Source organism: Scomber japonicus, chromosome 10, assembly GCF_027409825.1.
Source record: "Scomber japonicus isolate fScoJap1 chromosome 10, fScoJap1.pri, whole genome shotgun sequence".
NCBI classification, from domain to species: domain Eukaryota; kingdom Metazoa; phylum Chordata; class Actinopteri; order Scombriformes; family Scombridae; genus Scomber; species Scomber japonicus.
The window spans coordinates 22,428,492-22,449,941 of NC_070587.1; the positions used below are offsets into that span (position 1 = coordinate 22,428,492).

Here is a 21,450-nt window from a genome sequence, read left to right on the forward strand (position 1 = left end):
ATTGCTCATCAACACTGATGGTTTGTTGCCGTCTCTAACTCTCCAATCATTTGTCCAATCAGAATCCTTCCATTCATCACCCACGTGTGTCCTTCCTGGGTCTGACCAATGAGAAGATCACCTTATTGTCTGCCAATAGCATCAGAGCTACTGTAGCTACAGAGACCAACAAGGTACATTATTTTTGCTTCTCTTGACATCGATAATCTGACTAATCTTGATGATAATCGTAATAATGTTTGTCCAAGTAGTATAACTAAATATGTCTCATATTACACATATATTTTTCATGAATTGATAATAAATGTTTGTGTTGTTTAGGTGGCAACCTGGGTGGACGACACACTGAGCACAGTGGCCTCTAAGCTGGAGCACAGTGCTCAGGCGTTCCCTGAGTTGCAGGGAGAGCGAATGGTGTCACTGCACTGCTGTGCCCTCTACACATGCGCACAGCTGGAGAACAGCCTCTACTGGTGGTAAGAACGAGTTTTTCCATTAAACTACTTTGAATACAATTGCGGTTATTTGTTGTAAACATCATCTTCTGAATTTTCCTTTGATGTTATCCTTCTATGTGTAGTTTCTTAGCAGCTACAGAAGTGGTTATTGAGGTTGTAAGCCAAACGTTATTGCATAATTGTATTTTGATAAGTATCAGTAAGTCAAGAAGTGCTTCTAGCTATGTAAGCAAATAGGGTTGATCTACCATGTGGTTCACATCTGATCATGAGTAATATCATTTTTCTGCACTGGAGTATTCATCCAATGAAAGTCACATTGTCCAGAATTATATCAAATCTATGGAGTATTAAAAATAAGAAGTGTTGACTTTAAAAAGAAAAGTTATATTGTCCTGCGCCAGAAAATATATGTGGTCCATAACATAATTTAATATGTTATCTGCATTGTTATGGTCCCGTTGAAACTAGCACATAGCTCACCAAGCAGTACTTACTTAAATTATAATATCAGCTGTAGGGTCTTTTCCTGCAGTTTTCAGCCATATATTTGATACACAGTGGGGGCCTGGAGCAAGCAATGTGTGAATCCTTTGTAAGAGCTGATATTTAGCAGGACACCATTGAACCGCTGGCTTTCAGGTTGATGTCCTTGTTACTACAAAGTAAGAACGTTGCAGTCAGGGAGAAGGTATGAATGTCAGTGAGGTTTTGACCGTTCAATGCTTGCGTCTGTCTGCAGGGGTGTTGTGCCTTTTAGTCAACGGAAGAAGATGCTTGAAAAGGCCAGAGCCAAGAACAAAAAGCCAAAGTCCAGTGCTGGCATTTCTTCAATACCCAACATCACAGTGGGAACACAGGTAAGACTCTTATTTTAGATTTTCATTCATGTGATGATAGCTGTGGATTCTGTGCCTCTTCTTTTGGGAGTCTTCCACATTGATGTTTATTACAGCTTTGTCTTAAGACTTTATAACTCATGTTAGAAGTTTTATTTGAACCTTGCTTTAAGTGTAAAAGAAATGTATTGGTACTGATACATTTACTGGTTCCTTCCTTAGGTGTGCTTGAGGAATAACCCCCTCTACCATGCCGGTGCAGTGGCCTTTTCTGTCAGCGCTGGGATCCCCAAAGTGGGCGTCCTGTTGGAGTCGGTGTGGAACATGAATGACAGCTGCAGGTTCCAGCTGCGCTCGCCAGAGAGCCTCAAGAACATGGAGAAGACCACTAAGACCCAGGAAATCAAGTCAGTGTCTTTCCTTTTTCATAGCAAAACAAAAACAAAAACTGCCAGCGTTTGGATCTGAATAGATGTGCTAGATCTCATAAAGCAAAAACTCAAATTAATGTCAGTATCTTGTTTTTTCCTCCTTCTTTTTTTTTTTATAGGACGGAAAGCAAACCAGAGCTGGTGAAGACTGAGATGGGTCCCCCTCCCTCCCCAGCTTCTACTTGCAGTGATACCTCTTCTATCGCTAGCAGTGCCTCACTGCCCTACAGTATGTCCGCTTCTCTTGTGCTATCTCTCCCTCTTAACCTCCACCTCTCTCTCAACAGCACTCAAGTCTTGGCTTTTTTTCCCCCTTCTCTATCTCCCAGGCACAGAACCAATTTCTTCCTCACTCTGTGCTCTCATTAGTCCTTTGACTTTGAAACAGATGGTGCACAGGCTTTTATCAGCAAGTTTTTTTTTTTTTTCCCCCGCCTGCTTTCCTGTGAAGGAAGTTTCGCCGGCTAGCAGTATATACTGTGGTATATTGGGTTGCCTTTTTACCATATCTTATCATGCGACACATACGGCTAGCTGCCAGTGTCAATTTTCCTCAGTCCACATTCAAGTTTTTGTCATCTGGTCAGCAGAATGGTTTTACTGCCCTAATCAGGAGTTTTATTCCAAAGCATTTGCAATTGCTGAATGTAAATAATAACTACGTTGTATTTGAATAGGTTACATTCAGAGCACTAACAGTTAGTATGCTGTGCTACTTGCAGAGCGAAGGCGCTCTACCCCGGCTCCAAAAGAAGAAGAGAAGGTTAACGAGGAGCAGTGGCCTCTCAGGGAGGTGGTGTTTGTGGAGGACGTTAAAAATGTCCCAGTGGGAAAAGTGAGTACATCTTAATTGTGGTGATACACTGAATATCTTGGAATAATGAGACATGTTTGTGTTTGTGTGTGTGAGACTGTGGGTCTACGTATGTGTGTTTTTATGTCACTACAGCTCAATTTCATGACTAATCATCTTCATATCATGTCTTAGGTGCTTAAAGTGGATGGTGCGTATGTTGCTGTGAAGTTTCCAGGGACATCAAGCAGCATGAGCAATCAGAGCACTGCTGCTCCCACTGACTCAGACCCTTCATCCCTGTTACAGGATTGCAGGCTCCTCCGAATAGATGAGCTGCAGGTATGAACACAGTAGATGTGTTATTGATGGTGTTCATCTCAGTAGATGGATTTCAAAGTGAATAATTGGAATATGCATGTGTGCTGGACTAAGCATCTATCCTCCTGATATTCATACATCTGGACTTTTGTTTTGTTGTCTTCATTCTGTTTCTGTCAGGTGGTCAAAACTGGCGGAACTCCTAAAGTTCCTGATTGTTTTCAGCGCACACCTAAAAAGCTCTGTATCCCAGAAAAGGCTGAGATTCTGGCTGTGAATGTTGACTCCAAAGGTTTGTCTTTTTTTTTTTATACGTCAGTTTCTGTTAGTCGGTGTATATTATGTTTATTATACTGAATGTAGTATTTTTTTAATTGACACCATTTGTCCATCTTTCAGGAGTCCATGCAGTGCTGAAAACTGGTAACTGGGTAAGGTACTGTATCTTTGACCTGGCCACAGGCAAAGCTGAGCAGGAGAACAACTTCCCTACTAGTAACCTGGCCTTCCTCGGGCAGAGTGAGCGCAATGTGGCCATCTTTACTGCAGGACAGGTACGATGATCCACCAACATACTTTTTGCAGATATTTTTTTTTACTGTCTGCATTTTTAAAAATATCAATAATTTTTCTTCCAGGAATCTCCCATCATCCTCCGAGATGGAAACGGCACAATCTACCCCATGGCTAAAGACTGCATGGGTGGAATTCGAGATCCTGATTGGCTGGACCTGCCACCCATAAACAGCCTGGGGATGGGGGTGCACTCTCTGGCCAACCTCCCCTCTAACTCCACCATTAAAAAGAAAGCTGCTATTATTATCATGGCTGTTGAGGTAAACATCATGTGTTTAGAGTGAAATGTTATTATCAAACATTATTCCCGACCATCTGCTACCTCGCAAAATCCAACCTGCTAGTTTTAGTGTGTAGTTTAGTGTGTTTAGTTTTTGCCAAGTTTTGCTATGTTGTTACTACATTTCTACTGGCTGTGTAACAGTGCACAAATTTCACAGTTGTGTATGTACTTCAGTTAAACAGTTTAGTTGTGCTTCAGCGGAAAAAGAAAACAATGTTTCTGTTTCTTGTAGGGAGTCAGGACAGCTGCTGACAGCTGTTATATGTTGATTTATGGATTAACTGTATATAAGTATTGTAAACTAGCTCCACCACCAGAACAGTAACATGCTGCTCTAACACTGATGCTTCACTATTAATAATCTAATGATGTCATATATAATAATATATCAGTTAGATGAACCAAACCACTCCTTTTACTGTAATACTGCATATTACATCTTTCTTTCTCAGAACCTTTCTCTGACCACATCAGAAATGAAATGTGTTAAATGTTTTTCTGGATGGCGGAGTGAAAAGCAGACTGTCACAGAGAGGGGGAGGCAGTGAGGTGCAGTGTTGTTTCACTACAGAGATAACGGAGCATATTTTAATAATAGTGTTGAAGTCAGTCAGTGGTGTGGGTCTCTTTGTTTGTCACTCTGATGGCACCGACGCTACGTGGTAACCGGGGTAACCAGACTAACAGTTTAGTTTTGAGCATTCTATAATGAAGTAGTGCTCTGCACAAACGTTCCAGGTGGAACTCATGCTCTAGAATTATTGTTCTGCATGTTCTGGACAAATACACGTACTGTTACACCCCTACTTTCTACTCATAAATCTGTCTGAATGACCAAAAACCAATGATGTTCTATGTCATAATCAAAACATCCATGACATCTTAATGAGCTATCATTTGTACTCATGTATCCTTTATTGTCTCTTTTTAGAAACAGACCCTGATGCAGCATGTGCTGCGTTGTGACTACGAGGCGTGTCGACAATACCTGGTGAACCTCGAGCAAGCGTTCCTGTTGGATCAGGGCAGCCAGGCGCTCGGAGCACTTCTAGGCCACCGCTGTGATGGAAACCGCAACATCCTTCATGCTGCTGTCTCGGTCTGCTTTCCTGTTAGTAACAAGGAAACCAAAGAAGAGGAAGGTAGGCAGTCACTGTTAAGGTCTCTCTGAGAGTGAAGTCTAATCTAACATAATGATTTTCATTATGATAATTACATCAGACAAGTAGCTTCTTATCTTAATGTGTTGGTTACGGGTACATTCTCCTCCTAATGTCTCTCAGTTTTGAACTTCATCAATTTTAAAAAACGGTGGAAGAAAATGGCCTTCCAGCTCAGAGTCTGCTCATCTGTATCAGTTTAATTGCCTGCTGCCTCCCGACTCTCTTTTTCATGTTAAGTAACCATGCTGTTTCTTTTCAGAAGCTGAAAGGTCAGAGAGGAACACTTTTGCAGAGCGCCTGTCTGCTGTGGAGGCGATTGCCAACGCCATCTCTGTGGTCTCAAGCAACAGCTCTGGGAATAGGACTGGCTCTTCCAGCAGCCGAGGGTACATTTTTATTTGTGTAGAAGAAGAAAAATGATGAAGTGTTAAGAAAAATCTTTGGAGTAAACATTCAAATAAACATGCTAGTAATTTTTCTGTAGTATGACATCACATCACGTTTTGTCTCCAGGCTGCGTCTGAGGGAGATGATGCGCAGGTCTCTTAGAGCAGCAGGTCTCGGCCGCCACGAGTCCGGCCCATCATCCAGCGACCACCAGGACCCTGTGTCACCACCCATTGCCCCACCAAGTTGGGTCCCTGATCCCCCACCCATGGATCCTGGTCAGTGCACCTTTTTTTATTAGTAGAATATCTACTGTGTTGTTCAGTGCAGCTGTTTGAGTTGTTCTGTCAACAATCTGAAGGCAACCCTACACAACCGTGCTCGAGTCTGACTTCGATGGTGAAATTCAACTCTTCTTCCTCGACTCTTTTTTATTACATCAACAGATGGTGATATCGACTTTATTCTAGCACCAGCTGTGGGCTCACTCACCACTGCCTCCACTGGGACCAGCCAGGGACCCAGCACATCCACCATACCAGGTCACATATCATCTTCACTATAAAAAGAGAAGCAAGGAGCAGATGATCTTTTTAGTGCTAGTCAAGATTTATATTGATATCAAAAAGTGGTAAACTTGTATTGGCCTTGAGTCACACCTCAAAAGTATTACTGAGCATTCCTAAAAATGGTATTATTAGACATATGCTAAGGTAGTGAAATTGTCCATAAGTAGAGAAAATGCAGATGTATTTATTTAGGTAGAGTTGCTACAGTAGATAATTTGGTATTAATAATGACATGCTGTATGTTTTGGGGTATTCAAACTGTGCTTGTAACACCCAATGGACTGTGTTCTCCTCGTGAACAGGGCCGTCCACTGAGCCATCCGTGGTCGAATCTAAAGACAGGAAGGCCAACGCCCACCTCATCCTAAAGCTGATGTGTGACAGTGTTGTTCTTAGACCACACCTGCGGGAGCTCCTCTCTGCCAAGTAAGATGCTTTATTTCCAACAGGGCACACCTATAAAAAACTCTTTTATTGCACATTAGATTGTCCTGATTTATCCATTATTCCTTCTTTATTTGCCTCGCTGTGTCTCTTAAGTACTTTTTGTATAATATCGTCGGCGTGTTTTTAACAGGGACGCCCGTGGAATGACCCCATTCATGCTGGCAGTTAGTGGGAGAGCCTATCCAGCAGCCATCACTGTGCTGGAGGCTGCTCAGAAAATGGCCAAGGGTAAGTTAATAAGTCAGCTCCCTGCCTTCGCCTGTAAATTGGGTTGTCATTTAAAAGACGGTTGGCTTGCAGACCTATACTTAAATGTCAGCACCGCTTGCTTCCCTCATATGATGTAGATACAGCATATGCTAGACATATGTCGTAATGTGGTCCCGATACTAAGAATGGGGGCAGGGACGGACATAATGTTTGCACGACCAACTGGCCACCTCCTCTGTGAATACATCTAGAGAAAACTGCACACTTTTTGCGACTCTGATTTTTAATTTAAACTGGTTAGATTATAGTCGAGGAATTGGAGGTTATCCATGAGTTGGGTGCATCCTGACCTATTTTTTAATTTTAAATTTGGCCCCATTTTCAAGATCTAACTATGATGTTGTAACTGGCATTCCTCCGTTTCCACATTTTTCTCTAATGTCCTCGATACAGTAGGTGACCCAGGCATCGCAGAGAAGGAGGATGCCGATTCGGTGTTCATGGAAATGATTTGCCCCCTGGGGACCAACCCGGACGACTCGCCCCTCTACGTTCTCTGCTGCAACGACACCTGCAGCTTCACTTGGACCGGGGCTGAGCACATTAACCAGGTCAGCCCTCGCACTGAAATTTGGAGAGGGGAAAAGTCGCTCGCGTGTTCACAGCAGTCAATTAAGGGATCTGACATTTATTTAATATTATTAACGTTTGAAGACAGTTATATAACCGCCAACCTGATTAGCCTTAAAAAAAGAGATAAAAAAGATAATACGCTTTTCATTCTAATTTAATTACCTCTGCTCACTGAAGCATAAAAAACATCAGTTGAATAAAACGCTGCCAGCAGGCACTAAGGTAGAGGACATGAACACACAGGCCAACTGTGATAACATTAAGTGGTGCTGGGCTTTGTTTCTGTGCACAAGCGTAACCTCACTGCTATTAAAGAGTGTGTTTGTTGATAATGTTCAATAGGAAGTTGGCACCCTCCCTTTTTTTTAATCACACTGACTTTGTATTCAGGATATATTCGAGTGTCGGACCTGTGGTTTGCTGGAGTCCCTCTGCTGCTGCACTGAGTGTGCCAGGGTGTGTCACAAAGGACATGACTGCAAGTAAGTCCCACGTGTTAGTGTGACTATATCAAACCTTTGTAGCAAGATCTGTATGTCTTCCCATATCTCTTGAGTCTGTATTTCAGACTAGGTCACAAATGATTATAAATATACTGTTTGTTTTTTTTCTCCACGAGGTTGAAGAGGACATCTCCCACAGCATACTGTGACTGCTGGGAGAAATGCAAGTGTAAAACACTGATCGCAGGCCAGAAGGCCGCTCGTCTGGATCTGCTGTACAGGTTACTCACCACCACTAACCTGGTCACCACACCAAACAGCAGGTACGACCATCCATCCCCACTTTACTTACATTACTCTTCTTTCAATTGAGCACTGAAATAAGGAAGTAAATGCGGTCCTCTTTGTGTAATTGATACCCTTTTTGATAACATATGAAGGATATTGTCTAGTGTGTGAGGGGAAAATCATTGTCTTTTTCAGATTTCTGAGTCTTTTCTTTTTTTTCCCCATCTGTAGGGGGGAGCATATATTACTGTTCCTGGTGCAGACTGTTGCCAGGCAGAGTGTTGAGCACTGTCAGTACAGACCACCTCGCATCAGAGAGGACAGGAATCGCAAGGCTGCTAATGCAGAAGGTAGATCCACCATCATTCGATAACCATCACTGCAGACTGTTGATTTGTACATTTTAAAAACATTTAACAAGATAATTTCCCTGCTATTTTCAGTTCTGAATGTGGTTTCTAATGCAGTCTTTAACATATTACACCTGGGCTTGTGGTGTATAAAACGCTATCGTCCTCTCCTCTCTTTCAGACTCTGATATGCCCGATCATGACCTAGAGCCTCCTCGCTTTGCTCAGCTGGCTCTGGAGAGAGTCCTGCAGGACTGGAATGCCCTTAAGTCTATGATCATGTTCGGTTCTCAGGAGAATAAAGACCCGTGAGTGTAGTCGCTGTATTTGTTACTAAGGGATTCAAAGACTGAAAAAGTGCAGAAAAAACATGCCTAAGCCTCAAGAGCATTATGTCTTTCCAGAAAAAATATCTCAGTCACAGGGGATAATGCACAACCGCTTTATAAGCAGTTTTCAGTGCGGTATACAGCTGAGCTCTGTAAAAGCCTTTATTTAGACTTGTGTGTTTCATTTTATTTCCAGACTCAGTGCCAGTAGCAGAATTGCCCACCTACTGCCTGAAGAGCAGGTATACTTGAATCAGCAGAGTGGCACCATTCGCCTTGACTGTTTCACCCACTGCCTCATTGTCAAGTGTGCTCCTGACATCACTGTAAGTCCACTTAATCCTTCTCCTTCTCTGATTGTCAGCTCCTTCTATATATATTACATATCTGAATGTGCACACAATGTTATTTATTAGTCATTCTTGCTTAGGTAAATGCTACATAATACCTCCTTAAATATTACCAGTGCTAATACTTTTTTATTGGTGTTGCACAATATTTCAGTCATCAGTGGGCGTTTTTTTTGTTTTTCTCCGGTATTAGTTTATAGATACTTTACTGGGCACACTGGTGAAGGAGCTGCAGAACAAGTACACTCCTGGCCGGAGAGAGGAGGCGGTCAACGTCACCAGAAGGTTCCTACGCTCAGTAGCTAGGGTATTTGTCATCCTGAGTGTGGAGATGGCCTCATCCAAGAAGAAAAAGTAAGAACATGCATCATTATGGTTTTTAATCAAACATTTTAGACAGAAGAATTAATGTAACTTGAGTTAGCCCTACACAATTCATCACTAACAGTCTTTTCTCTCCATTTCCTCCACTCAGCAACTTCATCCCTCAGCCCATTGGTAAATGTCGGCGTGTGTTCCAAGCTCTGCTGCCTTACGCCGTGGAGGAGCTGTGTAACGTGGCCGAGTCTCTGATCGTCCCGGTGCGGATGGGCATCGCCAGACCCACCGCTCCATTCACTTTGGCCAGCACCAGTATCGATGCCGTTCAGGGCAGCGAGGAGCTGTTCTCCGTGGAACCGCTCCCTCCAAGACCCTCACCTGACCAGTCCAGCAGGTCAGTTAGTTTTTCTTTCTACCCTCATTTTCCTCTCTGTTTGATAGTTCTCGACAATTGCGATGATTTATAAAAATGTGTGTTTATTATGATGTTTTTCAAGTCATCGAGTCCATCTGTTGATTTATACTTGGAGAGAAAGGGGGAAAAGGAAAAGAAGATGCTTGATTTTTCTTATTCACGACATATAATGACTCTGGGCTCGTGCTTCATTTTTCCAGCTCCAGTCAGACAGCTGCCTCTTATATCATCAGGAACCCCCAGCCTCGGCGCAGCAGCCAGTCGCAGCCTGTCAGAGGGAGAGACGAGGAGCAGGATGATATCGTATCAGCAGATGTCGAAGAGGTGGGGAGCCTCATTATAAAATCATTAAGGCCATAGTGAATGTATAATGCCACCAAGAACTCAAACTGTTTACAAAGCGAGATTTCACTCAGATTAGGGTGCATATTTTTATCTCCAGAGTTGATTTAGTTTACTTCTATCACGCTATAATTTTAGCTTGAACTCAAGTGAGGGTTTTTTTCTTCTCTCTTGAATCTAATCATTAATAATACTAAAAACTTCAAAATAAAGTTACAAAGTGCTTTCCTTTTAAAATGAAGTAAAACATAGAACAAGCAATCAAGATGATCATAAAACAGTAAAACCGACAATAGACAAAAACATGAAATAGAAATAAAATATAGAATTACAAAAAATAACAACCATTTAGTAAAAAAAAAGAAAGCCTTAAATCTTAACAGGTGATTTATTGTGATTGATTTTTATTGTTTGTGTCTCAGGTTGAAGTTGTAGAGGGAGTAGCAGGGGAGGAAGACCACCATGACGACCAGGAGGAACAGGGAGAGGAAAACGCTGAGGCAGAAGGGCAGCATGATGAGCACGATGAGGACGGTAAGACAAACAGCTTTTCTTTTTCTTTTTTTAAAAATTGGACCCTTCTTTTTTTTATATATAGCTTGGTAAATAATCACTCGTGCCTGAAACCTCCAGCCGACAGCGAGCGCGTAAAACCTCCTCTTTGTCTTTTTTATTCCTTTTTCTCAGGCAGCGACATGGAGCTGGATCTGCTGGCGGCAGCCGAAACCGAGAGCGACAGCGAGAGCAACCACAGCAATCAAGATAATGCTAGCGGCCGCAGGAGCGTCGTCACAGCGGCCACGGCTGGCTCCGAAGCAGGTCGGTCAACCAGCTGTTTTTAATCACGCAGTTCAGATGTCAGTTTAGATTTTCTTTTCAGTCATTCTCCTCAGTTTTGACACACTGTTCCTTTGAGGTTATTTTTGTGGCAATGCGGTCATCTGTCTTTATTGACCTCCTTTTTTTTCTTTTTTACTGAAATCTTTCCAAATTTGTGTAAGGCTTCAACTGCTTACTAAATAGAAACTGCATTTTTCTGTCTTGCTGCACTGTGGTGTATTTTTTTTTCTTCTTCTTTTGAATTACAGACTAATTCAATCCTTACAAAAAAATCACTTTGTGCTTAACAAGTCAGCATTTTGGATTGTGGGGATTTATGTTTGGAGAGCTAATGATACAGCAGACAAAAATGGTCCCTGGCTGAATACCCAATGTATTTCATTTGCAGGCAGTAGGGTGTCCTTGGCATTTCCTATTTTTGGTATGAGCTCCTCTTTACTTCAATGTATATACAGACGTCAGGGCAAGAGTGAATTTTTTTTTGCAAAGTGCATACACAGTTTTCCTGCTGAGAGTTCCTTCAGTTTGTCCCCTTTTCACATATTCACTGTTACTGTGTCTGTCTTTTTTTTAACTAATAGTTTTGTTGTTCTTTTCATCCAAATAACAAACTTTTCAACTTGTAGCTCTTTCCAAATGGTGTGGTTTTTCCTCCCCAGCCATCTAAAATGTCTATTTTTTACTAATGATGTTCATTTCCTCTAAGAAAATTGAGTTCAGTTGAGATATTTCTGTTCTTTCTCTCTAATGGATTTTCCAATAACCTTAAAACTAAGCCATATAATATTTGATCAACAGAGAAGCGCAGCTGTTGTTTTGACTTGAAGCCTCGGTGTTTTCACTGTCACGTTAGTGTTTGTTTGGCCTTGTAGTGGTGTGATTCACTAACCCGCACTCCTTGCCTGGATAAATCTGTTGTGAAAGACAAAAAGAGAGGAAGGTCGAGATGAATCCACAGACCATTAAACTTGTCGCTTTTTGTCCCCCCTCTCTTCCTCTTCCTCTCCCGAAGGTGCCAGCAGCGTCCCCGCATTCTTTTCAGAGGACGACTCGCAGTCCAACGACTCGAGCGACTCCGACAGCAGCAGCAGTCAGAGCGACGACGTGGACCAGGAGACGTTCCTGTTAGACGAGCCGCTGGAGAGGACGACCAGCGCCTCCCACGCCAACAGTGCGGCCCAGGCTCCTCGCTCCATGCAGTGGGCTGTTAGAAACACCCCCAGCCAAAGAGCTACCGGCAGCGCGCCCTCTAGTTCCTCAACGCCAGCCGGTCAGTGGAGCTTTCTGATTGTTGAATTTTCTTCTTTAGTGTCTACTTTAAGCTTGAGATATGACATTTACCTATGCTGATCTTTTTATCCCTTTCACAGCGAGCTCCACAGGCCTGATATATATCGATCCTACCAACCTGCGTCGCTCCAGCGCTATCAGCTCCAGTGCTGCCGCAGCCGCCGCCGCTCTGGAGGCCAGCAACTCCAGCAGCTATCTGACGTCCGCCAGCAGCCTGGCCCGAGCCTACAGCATCGTCATCAGGCAGATCTCAGACCTCATGAGTCTGATCCCCAAGTACAACCATCTAGTCTACTCACAGTATCCTGCTGCTGTAAAACTGACCTACCAGGACGCAGTCAACCTGCAGGTAAGATCTACATCAAAATAGACTTTACAGCACCATCCCTATTAAATGTTAAACCACATAGTACATTGAATTGAGTAAGAGTGAAACGTTTGTCATGTGTTGAAACAGAACTATGTTGAAGAGAAGCTGATCCCCACCTGGAACTGGATGGTGTCTATCATGGACTCCACTGAGGCCCAGTTGCGATACGGCTCGGCCCTGTCATCCGCCGGAGACCCGGGTCACCCCAGTCACCCTCTGCACGCCTCTCAGCACTCGGCACGCAGGGAACGCATGACTGCTCGAGAGGAGGCCAGCCTCCGCACTCTGGAGGGACGCAGGTAAAAGAAATGATTTGGTTGTTTTGGTTGTTTTTTTTAATAATTTTGTTTCACATTATTTAGTTTGATTAGTTGATTGATTAAACTGTTATATGAACTGGTTAGATAGAATGAGTTCTGATGGAGCAGCTGTAGAGCCTTTACACAAATATACTCTGTAGTCATTTAAGTAGAAGAGCAGGGCAACCACAGAATAAATCAGGAAGATAATGTAATAATAATAATCTAATATTTTCCATCATGTGTTCAAAATAATTTGCTTCACACTTAGCTCCATATTTGTACCTTCCTTCATTAGTAAGGTCAGCAGTGTCCTCACATGTCTTCTATTTGTTTTTAGGAGAGCGGCCACTCTGCTGACAGCTCGCCAAGGCATGATGTCAGCGCGCGGCGACTTCCTGAACTACGCCTTATCGCTGATGCGCTCCCACAACGACGAGCACTCTGACGTGCTCCCTGTGCTGGACGTGTGCTCTCTGAAACACGTGGCCTACGTTTTCCAGGCTCTCATCTACTGGATCAAGGCCATGAACCAGCAGACTACTCTGGACACCCCACAGATGGACAGAAAGAGGTAAACGGGAGAAAACAAGGGCAACTTTTAATGGTTATGGGTCTTGGTGACTGGAAAACTGAATTGCGTTCATAGAATTGCACATGATTGCTATTGGAACAAACAGCAAGAATGATAAATACCAGGGCAGTTGATTAGTTGTTGTTGAAAATGTGAAAAACTTGCATGACTACACGTACCTCTGTTTTAAACTCGTTCTCCATTTGACTTTTCTTTGTAGGAATCGAGAGATTTTGGAACTGGGTTTGGACAATGAGGATTCTGAGCATGAGAACGATGAGGATACCAATCAGAGTAAGTCAGATAACTCATGCATATATTAGACAGTCAAAATCAATATATTAAAATGCTCGGTCATTATATTGTCGGTGCTTAACAAGTTTTTTTTCTATCTCACATCAGGTTCAACTCTACAAGACAAGGATGAGGACGCGGTTCCAGCTGAAACGGGTCAGAACCACCCCTTCTTTCGCCGTTCTGACTCAATGACCTTCCTGGGCTGCATCCCCCCCAACCCCTTCGACGTCCCGTTGGCTGAGGCCATTCCACTGGCAGACCAGCCCCACCTCCTGCAGGTCAGAATCACTGCACAGTCTCCGAGGGGAAGATATTCTACACCCATCAATTAGTCTTTGTTTGCTTTTTGGCCTCAACTCTTTATCCTGCTTCCTCTCTTCCAGCCTAATGCCAGGAAGGAGGATCTGTTCGGTCGCCCCTCTCAGGGTTTGTACTCCTCCTCTTACATGGCAACAAAAGGCCTGGCCGAGGCAAGCATGGACAGGAACTGCCTGGAGGTAAACATGGGCTCCTCTCTACCCTCCCCTTCTCAGGTATACCACCCCTCTTCACTGGACAAACACGCTGGCAGCTGTGTTCTAATATCCACTAATAATAACAAACACCTTTGGAATCTTGAATTAATGCCATATAGAAATCTGTGAAAGCTATCCAGGATTCATTATTTCCACTGCTCTGTAGAAGCATTGGAAATAATGGATAGGGGAAAAAAAAAGGATATTAATGGACAGTGTTTTGCTTACAGTCACACATGTGGATATTAGAACATAGCCTGTGTTCTGTGTCCCATTTCCACATTTTCCATTCTTTCATTATCACACTGTCATCATCTCAAGATAAACATCTGTTCATTTTACTTAAGAACTACTTTGAACTTCTCTTCCCCCAACCACACACACACACACACAAAACAGATCCTGCCCACTAAGATGTCTTACTCAGCCAACTTGAAGAATGTGATGAGTATGGAAACTGGCCAGCGGAGCACTGAGAATCAGTCACTGGCAGAGCAAGAGATGGAGGCCTCAAAACCAGGCCCCTCACCCCACGACCTCGCTGCCCAGCTGAAGAGCAGCTTACTGGCTGAGATCGGCCTCACCGAGAGCGACGGACCTCCTCTCCCATCATTCAGGTACCAAACCGCCAGTCTGTGCCTCGTTAGTGGACATTATTAATTATAGCCTAAGCCTGAAGAAAGTCAAAAATGTTTTATTATGCTGTAATGTTGTTTTAATATGTTGATTAATTGTGGTCCCTTCTCCTTTCTGTCCCCTCTCCAGACCTCACTGTAGTTTCATGGGGATGATGATCTCACATGACATGCTGCTCGGCCGCTGGCGTCTGTCACTAGAGCTCTTCGGTCGCGTCTTCATGGAGGATGTCGGAGCTGAGCCTGGATCAGTACGTTTTTCTCTCAGCGCAGTCTCTACATAACTCCTCCTTTATATTCCTAAATGATTGTCTTAATTTCTAAACTGACATATCACCTTTTATTAGTTCATTTTGGATTTCCATATTATATACATAGAAGTCTATATGAGGATATGAATGTCTTTGGCAAAGTGTTTCCAAACATTTGCCTGAATTTACATGCACATCAGCAGAAACTGAGCAATATGGGCAATGATGGCCTCTTTCTTGTACCACTTTTTACTTGTTTTCCCATGTCTGCCAATCCCTCACCAAAGATTTATTTGCTTGGACTCTCCAAGACTGGCAAAACAAAAAAAAAGTCAGCTCAAAGTTGGATAGAGCTGCGAAAACGAACCTCACATTACAAGGACTCTTTTGTTTCAGTGGTATTTTTGGGCTGATGGCTCCTAATGATTTGTGTCTGTCGTTTTATCCCAGATCCTCACTGAGCTGGGCGGCTTTGAGGTGAAAGAATCCAAGTTCCGTCGGGAAATGGAGAAGCTGAGGAACCTGCAGTCTCGCGACCTGGCTCTGGAGGTGGACCGGGATCGAGACCAGCTAATACAGCAGACCATGCGTCAGCTAAACACGCACTTTGGCAGGCGCTGCACAACCACACCCATGGCCGTGCACCGGGTGAAAGTCACCTTTAAAGATGAGCCAGGGGAAGGCAGCGGCGTGGCCCGCAGCTTCTACACGGCCATCGCCCTGGCCCTCCTGTCCAACGACAAGCTGCCCAACTTGGACTGCGTTCAGAGTGTCAGCAAGGGCATGCAGGCCAGCAGTACGTGTCATCACGATTACAATTCAAGTATGACAATACATAGAAACTATACTGTATTATGGAACTTGATTTCATTATTGCATTCAGTGGTACTTTTGTGATGCTGAAAACAGTTACCACATGAGTGAAACACTTTATTACATAAAAACAAACGGCACTTCAAAGTGAACTCGTTCTATCCGGTGTTTTTGTGTCTGTGTGTAGATCTAATGCAGCGTTTGAGGAACAGAGACCGAGAAAGAGAGAGGAGAAGTGGAGGGCTTCGAGCCGGCTCTCGGAGAGACCGAGACAGGTAAATTCCAGCTTAATAATATCCCTTTTTTAAATTAAACAAAAGCCTCTGCGTCACTTAAGATTGATACTATTGCTAACCTCTGTGTGATATATGTGTGTGTGTGTGTTACAGAGACTCAAGGAGGCAACTGTCCATTGACACCAGGCCTTTTAGACCTTCGTCAGAGGGCAACCCCAGTGACGAGCCCGACCCCTTGCCTGCACACAGACAAGCCCTGGGGGAAAGGCTCTACCCACGTGTTCATGCAATGCAGCCGGTAATAAAAGTGCATCTGTTAAAAATCTGTTACTACCTGAACACATTTTCTTGACTGTTAATGACCAGAGTTGGAGGAAATAGGGTTCCATCAGGCCTCATACATTTTGTAATGAGTGGAAACACACTTGGATTAGTTATAAATATTTATATGCAGTAAATGTAGTTAATCATCAACAGACATCAGTGTTGAGTCTCTGTTATAATCATTAAGATTTCAGTCCAGGTGAATTTGGCTGCATCCAAGGTCACTGTGGTATCAACCAGTGTGATTTAAAACAACAGCAAACATCTGTCGAGCAGTTACTTTGACACAAACACAACAGAGGAGCCACAGATGTATTTTTTTAATAATGCAACCAAACAAACGTATGTAGTTTGAATAAGAAGTCAGTCAATTATAATAACAGCTGTAATCTGATGTAATGTTGCACACAGGGCAAGCCATTTTCCACACAACAGCAGGCCACAGTAAAGTTCCTCATCTAACAGTCACTGTGGCTGCTTCTTGTTCCATTACACACTTTGAAAAACTGGAAATGATCTGTTGAGAAAAAAAAAGCAGAATATGAGTGCTATCTTTTAATGTAGACACATTTTTAATACCGCTACCAATATTATATAGAGTGATAATCACTGAATGGTTATTGCTGGAAAAATGCTGACCACAAATAGTAGAAAAATAAGGAACATTTTAATAATGGTAACTTCTGAGTGTCTTACTAGAACAGTTGATAGGCCTGAGTGATTTTGTACGCTTCCTTGACTGCATTCTGACCAACTGTGTGTTTTTCTACTCAGGCGTTTGCCAGTAAAATCACAGGCATGTTGCTGGAGCTGTCCCCTGCTCAGCTGCTGCTGCTGCTGGCCAGTGAGGATTCTCTCAGAGCCAGAGTGGAGGAGGCCATGGAGCTGCTCATTGCACACGGAAGGTAAAAATGACCTGATCACTAACACAGCCACACATGCTAGAGATAGTGACCATCATCTGTTCTTTTCACTGTAATGAAATGCAGATTATTTACCAAAAGTTTTTAGTTCAGTTATAAGTCTTTTGCCTTAAGATGTTTTTGAGAAACAGGGTCAGTATTTTCCCACACTGCAGTTTGTCAAGCTAACTCTGGTGTTTCTTTTCTTCTTCAGGGAAAATGGTGCTGACAGTATATTGGACCTGGGGCTCTTGGAGGCTCCGGAAAAAGCACAAGTAAGTTCAAAATCTCTGTTTTCTTTTCTTTCCTTTCCCATATGGAGTTCTTCATTTCAGGCATTATCCTGAAAAATTAAGATTTCAAATAAATTGATACTGACTTTAAACTGCCCCATATTTCCACACTTAACACAGTCATCTGTTCTTCCCCCTTTTTTGTGGCTGTAGCAACAGGAGAACCGTAAGCGTCACGGGTCAACCCGCAGCGTGGTGGACATGGAGCTGGACGACCCAGATGACGGGGACGATAACGCCCCTCTCTTCTACCAGCCGGGCAAACGAGGCTTCTACTCCCCTCGACCCGGCAAGAACACGGAGGCCAGACTCAACTGCTTCCGCAACATTGGAAGGTAATGAATCCAAGAAGAAGAGGACTGTATTCAGTTAATTTGGTCAAACAGAAGCTTGATTTTATCAAAACCTTCAAAAGAGGACAAAGTCATGTTGTGTTGACACTAAACATGAAGTGAATTTTTGCCTTGTGTTACTTCTAGTAACTAGTTGCTAGTATTTCTGTAAAAAATGTGCCGTATGTTTAGTTTGAACACACAATTGGAGAAACTGAATAACATCAAAATGACTATTTTACTGTTTTCCAGAATACTTGGGTTGTGCCTGCTGCAGAATGAACTCTGTCCAATCACGTTGAACAGACATGTCATTAAGGTGCTGCTTGGGAGGAAGGTGAGAAAAATGTTTTTAGAATCATTTTGCTAATTCCGTTAGATCATGATACATGATGTTCCTTTTTCACTGTGAACTTGCTAAATGTACTGACACTCTTGTTTGTCACTGTAGGTGAACTGGCATGACTTTGCGTTCTTTGACCCGGTCATGTATGAGAGCCTGCGGCAGCTTATCCGCCATTCACAGGCTGGTGAAGCAGAGGCAGTATTTGCTGCCATGGACCTGGCCTTTGCCATTGACCTCTGCAAAGAGGAAGGGGCTGGACAGGTAATGGCTTACACTGTCATTGTGTCAACAAATTCAGGCTCAGCAAGTGTTCAGACTAATAGTAGACAAAAAAAATTCACTATTTATTTTTCACTATATACAATACATTATTGCTTGAGAATGTGCTTTTAAAATCAGAATCTGAATACTTTGAATAGAAAGATTTATGATGAAAATGTACTCTGGCATATTTGTTTATGTTGTTTGTTGACGCTGTGTTCTTCTTGGTTCAGGTGGAGCTTCTGTCTGGTGGGGTCAACATGCCAGTAACTCCGCTCAATGTGTACGAGTATGTGAGGAAGTATGCAGAGCACAGAATGCTGGTGGTGGCCGAGCAGCCTCTCCATGTGAGTTTAACTCAGATATTCTACCAAACCTTAACTCAAAGTGTGTCCATTTTTTGAAACACAAATATCACCAAAGTCTGTCTTTACATTAATTATGACTTGTGTTTGTGTGACCTTTCAAGGCGATGAGGAAGGGTTTGCTGGATGTTCTTCCTAAGAACGCTCTGGAGGACCTGACGGCTGAGGACTTCAGACTGCTGGTCAACGGCTGCGGAGAAGTCAACGTCCAGATGCTCATTAGCTTTACCTCCTTCAATGATGAGTCTGGTACGACTACTATGTCTACATCCGTCATCCTGTCATATCTCTGTTTCCTGCATTTACTCAGTCACGAAAGAATGACTGTTTTACATTATTGGGTTAATATACTAAGCAGAGGTTTGTTCTTCATCCAACAGGGGAGAATGCTGATAAACTGCTCCAGTTTAAACGCTGGTTTTGGTCCATAGTCGAGAAGATGAGCATGACTGAGAGGCAAGACCTGGTAAGTCTGTGTTCCATCATAATTAACCTTCAAAAGCCTTTAAAACATGCAGAGTCTTCTTCCTATGCTAAGAAACAGTCTCCATGAGTTTAGCACATCAGTCCTTTAATCTCTATAAAACAGTTTAAAACAATAAAAATGTCTCATACAACTCACCAATTGTATAAAATGTTTTACAGTAAGGCATTTCTGTCTTTTTATGTCCCATAAATCTAGCAGTAAACTGGTTTCTGCCAAGTGCTTGTCTTTTTTTTTAAGCCCTACTTTTAAAAGTGCAGGGTCATAACTACCCTCACTCAAGGTAATGCTTTGTCAGTCCAAACCACTTAGTCTAGTTCAGTGGCTTTTAGAGACTCCTAACCTTTATTTAGTCCGGCCATGTTATGCAGACATGTTGCACAACCATCTTACACGTGACCTCCACTACATTCTGTAATGGCTACATCTGTTGAAGCTGAATATTCAAACTGTAAATGAGGAATACAGGAGCAGTTTAGTGTTTGCCAGTTAAGTTTCAGTTCTCTGTTTCATTTCTCTCTCTCCTTTTTGTTTGTCTCTCATTTGCCCTCGTTTCACATACAGCAAATGTTTCACAATACTAAACAACAGAAATAGATTGAAAAAGATTGTGTGAAACTATTTCTGTGGTCTCAACATCATTTGAATGTACTGGAAGTGTTAGTAAAACACATTTCAAGCAGAGTACAATGTTCAAATGAAGCATTTCTGTTCTCATAAAGGGAACAATTAAAGTGGCAGTATTGCTTTTAGTCTGTAGTTAATTGTCATGACTGGCACTTGTGAACTACAATGTATTAAGTAATATGCATCTTATTCAAAGCCTCTCTCACTCTCTTGTTGCCCACACCAGGATTTATGAATGTTTTGTAGAATTTGAACACACTTGTAACTAATGTGACTGATTATTTTCTGTGTCTTTAGGTGTACTTCTGGACTTCAAGCCCGTCTCTGCCAGCGAGCGAGGAGGGCTTTCAGCCGATGCCCTCCATCACCATCCGGCCTCCAGACGACCAGCACCTCCCCACAGCCAACACCTGCATCTCACGTCTCTACGTGCCACTCTATTCTTCAAAACAGATACTCAAACAGAAACTCCTGCTAGCCATTAAGACCAAGAATTTTGGTTTTGTGTAGAGGTTCGACAGAAGAGTTTAAAAAGGAAAAAAAAGAAAACATGTTTACTGTTGTGTAATATTTACCTAGCTCCATTTTTGTAGATTTATTTTTTGTCTATACAATTTTATGAAATTCGACATACTGTCGCTATCTCCCCAGGCGGTAATATTTGTTTGTGTTGTGAACACAAACAGCTTGTTATTTTTATTTCAATTTTTATTGTTTTTTTTTTTTTTTTTTCTTTTGTGTTAATGAAGAAGAGGTATACAGTCCAGAACATTCCTGCATTGGCACTGTAAAATGTAAAGCCCACAGCTCCGCTCTATTGGCTTCAACCTTTGCTTCCCAGGAATTTGGTCTGACAGAAAGCTGTCTGCCGAAACCCAGCCAAAGATGACAGCAGTAGAAGTATTTAAAAGAAGAAAAGAAGACACACTGTGATTATAATTTTTTTTCCTTCCCTAGAAAAGTACTATCACTGACAGTTCACTGCTGCCTTTGTGGAAAGTCCTTTTTTTCTTGTACAGGGGGAGTAGGGAATTTCAAAATAAACTTGGATGCAAATAAGTTGTCCAGTCTTGATTTTCTTCAGTGCTTCAGGAGTATTAGGAATACATGTTACATTACTGTGAGAAGAACAGAAGAGGCTGCTTAAGTAACGCTCCATGGTGGGAATAACGTGAATCTCACTGCACAGCTTCATACCCTGTTGTCGCCATTACTTAGCACACTGTTGTACCAAAACATAAGACTTCCCAGAATGGAAATAAAGGTCACCTTGAAGGCTGGAAATAAAACAGTGGTGTAACAAGATCGAACTATCTGAAAACCCACACCAGTTTAAATGTTAAAAAGCTAATCTCATGCTACACATCTGATAGGATTTATCTGGAAGACTATATTGGATTACTGGATAAAACTTGTTAGTATCATGAAGTATAATAGTGGGTGTGTTT

General features: G+C 42.6%; 1 protein-coding gene across 3 annotated transcripts in view; it reads left to right on the forward strand.

The window, feature by feature from the left end:
- The window catches only part of ubr5 (ubiquitin protein ligase E3 component n-recognin 5), a 32,317-nt gene extending 11,256 nt beyond the window's left edge, over window positions 1-21,061 (forward strand). The window contains exons 11-58 of one of the 3 annotated variants that reach the window (XM_053326595.1): window positions 63-173; window positions 322-476; window positions 1,201-1,318; window positions 1,520-1,704; window positions 1,848-1,957; window positions 2,451-2,563; window positions 2,717-2,863; window positions 3,023-3,134; window positions 3,242-3,396; window positions 3,481-3,678; window positions 4,633-4,843; window positions 5,124-5,250; window positions 5,378-5,529; window positions 5,698-5,793; window positions 6,123-6,246; window positions 6,398-6,495; window positions 6,931-7,088; window positions 7,501-7,592; window positions 7,730-7,876; window positions 8,073-8,191; window positions 8,373-8,499; window positions 8,717-8,846; window positions 9,064-9,224; window positions 9,346-9,585; window positions 9,807-9,930; window positions 10,371-10,482; window positions 10,636-10,767; window positions 11,801-12,058; window positions 12,159-12,427; window positions 12,536-12,747; window positions 13,088-13,321; window positions 13,542-13,615; window positions 13,724-13,896; window positions 14,002-14,151; window positions 14,533-14,750; window positions 14,899-15,019; window positions 15,470-15,842; window positions 16,020-16,107; window positions 16,222-16,366; window positions 17,167-17,297; window positions 17,509-17,569; window positions 17,741-17,922; window positions 18,172-18,256; window positions 18,371-18,526; window positions 18,760-18,873; window positions 18,996-19,140; window positions 19,272-19,357; window positions 20,300-21,061. In XM_053326595.1, coding sequence (XP_053182570.1) covers window positions 63-173; window positions 322-476; window positions 1,201-1,318; window positions 1,520-1,704; window positions 1,848-1,957; window positions 2,451-2,563; window positions 2,717-2,863; window positions 3,023-3,134; window positions 3,242-3,396; window positions 3,481-3,678; window positions 4,633-4,843; window positions 5,124-5,250; window positions 5,378-5,529; window positions 5,698-5,793; window positions 6,123-6,246; window positions 6,398-6,495; window positions 6,931-7,088; window positions 7,501-7,592; window positions 7,730-7,876; window positions 8,073-8,191; window positions 8,373-8,499; window positions 8,717-8,846; window positions 9,064-9,224; window positions 9,346-9,585; window positions 9,807-9,930; window positions 10,371-10,482; window positions 10,636-10,767; window positions 11,801-12,058; window positions 12,159-12,427; window positions 12,536-12,747; window positions 13,088-13,321; window positions 13,542-13,615; window positions 13,724-13,896; window positions 14,002-14,151; window positions 14,533-14,750; window positions 14,899-15,019; window positions 15,470-15,842; window positions 16,020-16,107; window positions 16,222-16,366; window positions 17,167-17,297; window positions 17,509-17,569; window positions 17,741-17,922; window positions 18,172-18,256; window positions 18,371-18,526; window positions 18,760-18,873; window positions 18,996-19,140; window positions 19,272-19,357; window positions 20,300-20,512 — 7,242 coding nt within the window. In that variant the 3' untranslated portion in view covers window positions 20,513-21,061. The remainder of the gene's footprint in view (window positions 1-62; window positions 174-321; window positions 477-1,200; window positions 1,319-1,519; window positions 1,705-1,847; window positions 1,958-2,450; window positions 2,564-2,716; window positions 2,864-3,022; window positions 3,135-3,241; window positions 3,397-3,480; window positions 3,679-4,632; window positions 4,844-5,123; window positions 5,251-5,377; window positions 5,530-5,697; window positions 5,794-6,122; window positions 6,247-6,397; window positions 6,496-6,930; window positions 7,089-7,500; window positions 7,593-7,729; window positions 7,877-8,072; window positions 8,192-8,372; window positions 8,500-8,716; window positions 8,847-9,063; window positions 9,225-9,345; window positions 9,586-9,806; window positions 9,931-10,370; window positions 10,483-10,635; window positions 10,768-11,800; window positions 12,059-12,158; window positions 12,428-12,535; window positions 12,748-13,087; window positions 13,322-13,541; window positions 13,616-13,723; window positions 13,897-14,001; window positions 14,152-14,532; window positions 14,751-14,898; window positions 15,020-15,469; window positions 15,843-16,019; window positions 16,108-16,221; window positions 16,367-17,166; window positions 17,298-17,508; window positions 17,570-17,740; window positions 17,923-18,171; window positions 18,257-18,370; window positions 18,527-18,759; window positions 18,874-18,995; window positions 19,141-19,271; window positions 19,358-20,299) is intronic. The other 2 variants (XM_053326596.1, XM_053326599.1) reach the window with 2 other exon arrangements.
- The last annotated feature ends 389 nt before the right edge of the window (window positions 21,062-21,450 follow it).